This window comes from Brassica oleracea, chromosome C3 (genome assembly GCF_000695525.1).
Source record: "Brassica oleracea var. oleracea cultivar TO1000 chromosome C3, BOL, whole genome shotgun sequence".
Taxonomy (NCBI): domain Eukaryota; kingdom Viridiplantae; phylum Streptophyta; class Magnoliopsida; order Brassicales; family Brassicaceae; genus Brassica; species Brassica oleracea.
This window is the reverse complement of record NC_027750.1, coordinates 18,376,207-18,383,780: the sequence shown is the minus strand read 5'-3', so window position 1 is coordinate 18,383,780 and position 7,574 is coordinate 18,376,207. Positions and strand designations below refer to the sequence as shown.

The 7,574-nt window shown below is 28.7% G+C and overlaps 1 protein-coding gene across 1 annotated transcript; it reads right to left on the bottom strand.

Annotated features, from left to right (window-relative positions):
- Window positions 1-5,296: 5,296 nt before the first annotated feature.
- LOC106330027 lies at window positions 5,297-5,794 on the bottom strand. The gene is made up of 2 exons (XM_013768595.1): window positions 5,705-5,794; window positions 5,297-5,611 (listed from the first exon to the last, which is right to left on the bottom strand). The coding sequence occupies exons 1-2, from the start codon at window positions 5,792-5,794 to the stop codon at window positions 5,297-5,299; spliced, it is 405 nt and encodes a 134-aa protein (XP_013624049.1).
- Window positions 5,795-7,574: the final 1,780 nt, after the last annotated feature.

Below are 7,574 nucleotides of genomic sequence, written 5' to 3'. Positions count from 1 at the left end.
TACAAAATTAAAAAAAAAAGAGTGTCTCGACTCTGCAAACACGTTTTCTTTCCAAATTTACTGTATCAGTATTTCATTTTATTTATCAATTTTTTTTGTAACATATTTATCAATTTATTTAAGTAAATACTTTACAATTATTTAGTTCTCGCTAATGTAGAATTTGTGTGTTTTACATATTATTGGTTGTAACATGTGCTATTTTCTAAATATACAAGTTTCATAGCTTAATCCCATCATCAAGACTACAAACTCGAGGATTGTCTTACGAACCACCCACTCATCACTTCAGGATAGCTTTTGTTTTTCAGATGCGACGAATACACATTTTGTTTGTGAATAGAAGGTTATATTGTTTTTCACATGAGACAAACAGGCTTGGTTTGTATAATTTTACTTGATCGCCAAATGTTCGTGAGGTCCTCTATTCAGTTGCTATTAGCCTTGAACAAAATCAGAGATGGAGAAAAACAAGGAAGTTAAATTTACCTTTCAGATTTTTCAAAGCTAATGATACATATACTTGTGAAAATTTATGGCTCCATCTTTGTGGTCCATCGTGATTGAAGAGGCAAACTCTAAGCTTCGTAAGACCATTTCCTATGTATTTTATTTTATCTGTTTTTATAAAATAGAAAAATTCAATAATAGAGATGGAGTTATTGGGCTACCGGAAATATTATATTAACCATTTGATCCGTTTAGACCAATTTAAAATGGTATATAATTTGTTCAAATTTTCTTTAAATCATTTATTTATAATGTAAAACTATTGGAATAAAAGTTATTTTTTTAAAGAAAATTGTAAATAATACCTAAGGAGTTATTTGAATAACAATTTTTTTTTTGAAAAAGTTGGAAAACAAAATTTCGGAAAAAGATTGAAATCATTTTTCTGGAAAATATATTTTTAAATATATTTAACAGTTAAAATATGTTAAGTTAAACAGGTTATAACAATCTCCGTTAATTTGAAGTAAAAATCCATTTTTTTTATCACAATAAAAGTACAAAGAAAATCTTAGTACGAATCCACGAAGGACGAGTTTCTAGTGTCCAGCCAATAAGGCACCGACGTGTTAACATACGAGAAAACACGGTTTCTTGTTCGAGCGTGCCTTGCAAGGAAGTCCACTTGAGTGTTACTGGATCTGGGTTGATAAACCACTTTTCCGCCCTGATAGGACGCCCAAAGATCTTTAAACTCGGTAAGTTCAGCTGCAAAAGCTGGTCAGTCTTCTGGTGTTGTGATCATATTGACTAATTCTTAGGAATCAGTAACGTAACAAAGTAATCGCAGAACCGCTGATGGCGAGATAAACATTTCAATGCCCATACTAAACTCTTTAGCTCGGTATGTAGTGGCGAAATTAACTTATGGCAACCTTGCAGGCCTAGGAGATCTATTGCTCCATCTTGAAGTTGTAAAATCCATCCTACTCCACTCGTGAATCCATCATTCTTCCATGATCCATCTATACGGCAAGTAAATGTAGGTAAGTAAAAATCAATTTAATAAACGGATCGTAGTAAGACTACCCACCACTTATAATCCATTAAATTAAATGGGTCTAAATGAATATTAGTTTATACTAAACCCCCATGCAAAACCTGTTAAAAAATTATTTTAACATCTCTACTAGATTTTGACCCGTATTTTCAAAAGAGATATTATTTTTGGTGAATAATTTTTTTATTTAATAAAAATTATACTATACGTAATCTATAATATGATTACTTTTTTGTTATACAGGTTAAATTTTTGGTTTAGATGATAAATAATTTATAACGATTTTGATTTTTCAGTTTTATCACAACCATAGCTTATCATTTATGAATTTCTAGATAAAACCTAAACATTTGTTTATGATGTTAAATTATTCATCATTCGAGTTTATCAAAAATAACTTTTAAAACAAACTACAAAAATATACTTACAGTTATGTTTGATTGTAGTCTCTATAATATTAATGAGAAGTCAGTCTACTACGTGTCGCATTCACGTTAATTTTTACGACGGTTGATTATTGAGATACCCTAAATAAACTAAAAATATTATATCTAATTGCCATTAATAAACTTTTATTTATTTTTCATTTAATTTCCTTTTCTCTATCATCTTTCCAAATAATATATATAATAAAAGTAAACATTAATTAATGAACTATAAATTTTAAAAACAAAAAAAATGAATCATAGATAATTTGGTTTCATAAAAAGGAAAGTTCACAAAAAACAATTTTTAAAAGACAAAATTAAATTTTTAAAACGAAAATATATCCCATACATAATTTTATTTCATAAAAAAGGAAAGTTTACAAAAAAACAATCTTAATATTAGAAATATATTCCTTTTGAAACATAATCTTAAATAACATAATATATATTTTAAAAGTAATAACAATATTTTATTTGTATCAAGCTGTATTCTCAGATTATCAAAACTAACATAGATAATATAACATAAACTGAAATTTCTTTCATGAACTAAAGTATGTAAATTAAAAATAATATTACTGAGTTTGTTTACATTCGTTTTTCATGATAATTTTCTAAACCAAATTTCAATTTGATTTACAACTTCTTTATATTTTTATCAAACTACATAAATTAAAAATATCTATAAATTTGCATAATAATAATTTCTCAAACAATTCACAAAATTTTGGTTTGATATTTATTTTCAATATTAAATAATATATTTTAAAAATTAATCTTATGGAAGATAACATTTATTAGAAAATGAAACTAACTTTTTTATTATGTCTATTTTAATCAAATAATCACATAATATTTTCAAATATTGTAAATCAATATATTTTTTAGGGAACTATGATATTATACTTTACCATTATCAAAACATCTTTTTGCTTAATCGTTATTTTCATTTAAAATTTTAATTTATATTTGTACCACCCAATGTCTCCTTAATAATAATACCCAAACTAATCTGAATTTTGATGTTTAAAATTATTAATATAGTTTTTAATTCATCTTTTATACATCAAAAATAAAAATTACTTAAAATTTACAAATATTGAATTATATTGTAATATTGAAATCCATTCATCAACTTCAAAGTTATATAGGTTATGCTCTTTTATGCAATTTTGTATTGATCATCACTTTAAATGTTTTCTTATTAATAACATCATTTAAATAATTAATTATCATTTTTTAACATGTGATTATATTTCAATGAGTATAAAAATTGTATAAGGCATAATCATCAAATACAAACCTATATAAATCGACCAAAAACCCCATGTTACTTATAAGTCAGCCACCATTGATGATTATGCTTTAGTGAGTCCTAAATGAGATGAGTCTAATTTTATAAAGATTAAATTTCAGTTAAAATTTATATGGTAACAATATATCGTTACAAAAAATTTCTTCACAAAAAAAGAAAGAAAAACATAAACTATATTTTTATAAAACTTTTTTGCATTGAAAAAATAGTAACGCGAGTGTGAAGATAAAAGAGAATTTTTGTAAAATGAATTTCAGGAGCTATGACTGGGGGTGGGGGTTGATTGCTAAAGTGAATCAAGTGTCATACTCTTGATCATAAAATAAAATGTCATGTCTTAGATTAAATATTGGAACAAACACTACCATTAGATTTTGATTATTTCTCCTAGGTTTGGGCATTTTATCCGGATCAGAAAACCCAAACCGCAACCAACCCGAAAAAACAGTTTGGGTCGGTTAAAGGTAATGCTATTATACCCCATTGAATCTTGTTGTAGAAGACTCGCGGGTCTTAGACCCGATCCAGCCCGAATCCGAGATCCGATGGGGTCTTTGAAGTACAAATACTTCTAATTGTTTCCTTTATAGCCAATTCGTCTTCAAATCGGTTAACAATTAACCAGTCGATTGATCTAATTAGACGTTATTATTCGGATTAGTAACCAATTTATAACCCATTTTAACTGGTTTCAGACCTAAAAAATGATGGGCAATGGCTATATTATAACCCGTTTGAGTGCTAAATCAAGGTAGGGGAATGACTTATTTATACCAGCTGTTTCTATTGACCAAGTTTAACATATTCCTATGTGGGATGTTTAGAATTAGTAATTCACTGAAAATATCAATTAAAACTGCAATCAAGAGAATCGAACACAACATTAAATCCCACAAAATAAATAATATATCGATAATTATATGAAAATTCAAAAATTTGTTCAAAATTAAATCCCCGTTCAATCTCCGAACCGATCTGGACTCGACATTACCCGAACACATAAATTTTAATTACTCTATTGGATCCAAATATCTAAGATCCGAACTGATCCGGATCCGACAGGACCCGGACAAAACCTGAACCGGCAAATTCTAATCATTCTTTTGGATTCAAATATCTAAGACATAAAGGTCCCGGATCTGACAAGACCCAACCCGACCCGGGACCCAAATGTTTAGGCTTAATTTTTCCTATAAAATGATGAAGTATCAGCGGTTAACATGCAAATATATATATATATATATATTTTTTTTTAACATGCAAACATATTTGATATAATATTAATATAGAGAATGAAACTACACCATCTCAAATATTGTATTGTGTCAAAACTACACCTCGCTATTCCTAGTGCATGGTTAAATACAAAACAAATCTTGATTCGACCCCATAAATTTTTCATTCATCTTATTGCATTCCAAATAATGGGTTTTACATATTTTGAAAACTTGTAAATATAACCATGCATTAAGGAGAACTTTTTTTTATCATAAATGTAGTACACAAAGGTCAAAATAGCCAAAATAGGTTTTATTAAAATAGTAAAATACCTTTATACTTCTACGTTTAGCTATCTAAAAATCTATTTTGGAATTTTTTGGGAGATTTGCCCCCATTAAAAATAGTTGGTGTAGATTTTAACACGATACTTGGATGTGTTGACCTATATTGTTTTTTCCATTATGGTTACTTGTACTTCTAGTTGGAGAGATCAATGGACAAACGAAACCATCAACTCTTTGCAGTCATTTACTTGAATACATTTGCATATATTGATATCAACCTAATTTACACTAATTTTTCTTTGCTGCAGGAGTTATGACATCAATAATTTGCTAGATGATCTTCAAGTAGTTTAAAACATGAACACTAAAAAGTTAAAAAGAGATATGAATCCCAGACGCAATGATTTACATGTGACCATCAGAAACCCTAACCAAAATACCAGTACACTGTCACCACCTTCAAGATGACAACCAATTGTTACATTATGAAAAATCAAACCAGTTTTGCATAGAGCAAACATCATCACAAGAGGGGGTATTATGAAGAATCAAAAGAACTTGGAGAGTCAGATCCCCTGTTCAATTCACTGCTTCTGGTTCCGCCAGATATGTATCCTCCCTGCGGAATTTGGTAGTTCTGCAGACTACGGCGTACCGGAATTGAAAGAGCGTTTGAGAAAACCGAGCTCTTGGCCTGGTTTTCGCATTGCTCAGACCGAACCACTGGAACAGCTGTTGGGCAAGACGTGTCTGAAGAGGTAATGAGACCGGAATTGGTGACATGCATTGTTGGTTGAGGTGGCGGCGCTCTTGGGGATATTGGGTGTTCCTCTGTGCAGGACTCCAACTCGTTCTGCATTAGGGTAAACAATAAACTCAATCAAGAACAGAAAAAAACAGATATGACCCGGATAATTCATGTTATGTTAGATAAAATTATATAAACCTGAATGTAATTGATTATATCCACAGGGGTCACTCTTGACCCTCCTTCTTGTTGTCTCCATATCCATTGGTACAGTTTTTCCTGAGACATGGAATAATTGGAGCAGAACGTTAAGTGTAGTGATGTATTAAAACTAGGAAGAGCTGCAAGCCTGCAACAATCTAATCTATGCGTTTCTTCCTAACCATACTAACATATTGAGCTAAGTAGCATGTGACTGTCCAACTATAGGTTTCACACCACAACACAATTCATTCCCACTTCAAGTAGATACATCATAAGAAGACAAGAACATAAAATGCAATTAAGTTACAAAAAAAAAAGAACATAAAATGCAATGTTATTATATAGTTAATACTATTTTCTTATTTTTTTATTTTTATTTTTTATAAACAGAATATGACTTGGTGAATTTTTATTGGCTATCATTTCAGTGGTCAACAGAAGAAAAATTCTGATAAACATATGATGCAATTCGTTAAAATAATAAGACAAGAAATTGTAGAAAATCTGATACAAATATATACCCATTAAAATACTAAACTAATAATTATATATATTTTTTGTATAGATATAAACAACATATAAAAATATTGTGCTGTTGGTCTTTATTAAATTCATCTCTAATTTTTTAACACTTGAAAACGGTTTGATAATATTGTATCAAATTACTTCTTAAATACATTTATAGTATATGGTACATATATCCAATACATCATATAATCTAATGGAAATAACATTAAAAACTAACGTATAAATTTTAATCAATACATAGACCGCAAAATAATGATTTTCTTATTTTATATAAAATATAGTTTAAATATATATTTTTCTAATAAAATTCTGTCGATTAATAACTCTTTTTATTTTTCAAATTATCGATTACATCATCATATTATCTATTTTATTACATATGATTATCAACTACCTGCAGCATATGCGAAAATGATGAATAACTTTACGAACAGCGGTTCTCTCCATAATATTTGGATCGACGAATGGTTTTACATGTACGACATCTTCGATGGACATGATCTCTCCGCAGCATACGACCACAACGGCTCTGCCTACAACATGTTTTGCATTATTAATTATATTTAATTTTATTATAGTGTTAGCTTATATGTAATTAGATTATAGGAATAAACTATAAAGTTTAAATTATATGGTATATTATAGGACTAAACTATGAAGTTTAATTTGTATGGTTTAGGGTATATAATATTATAGGAATTAGATTTTATTTGGAATTTAAAGTTCATGTTTATGATATAGGGTTTCAATTATGGAATTAAGAGTTGTTTGAGATTAAGTTTTTTTAAAAGATTGAGTATAAAGTTTTTTTTTTGTTTAAGATTTGGAAGTTAAATTTGAAAATATTAAAGTTGGAGTTTATGTTTAGGATATAGGTTGAGATATACATAGTTTAGGGTTTAAATTTAAGATTTAGAATGAAGTTTAAAGAAAATTAGATTTAGAGTTAAAGATTAGGGCTTTTTGCAGAATTGACCTATAACTTAAAGTCAAACACAAAGCTAACCTCCTTTTTTAAAAAAAATTAGTTTTGCCCTATTCACCCCACAAGTTCATATAATTTACGAAAATGCCATCAATTTTTTTTTTTTTTTCGAAAATGACATTTTTACTCTCTCACCCTCATCATCTTCAAGTAATTACAAGATTGCCATTGTCATCAATACCACAACCACCATGAACAACCAATTTGAAGCTCTTAATGCTCCCAAAATCGATTTACCCTTCTTCTTTTTCCATTCTTGTGAACTAAACACAACATATCTCTCACTTTCTCTCCACAATGAGCTAAAAAAACCCAAGATTTTGATTCTAAATTTTTTATGGTTCATAGAGT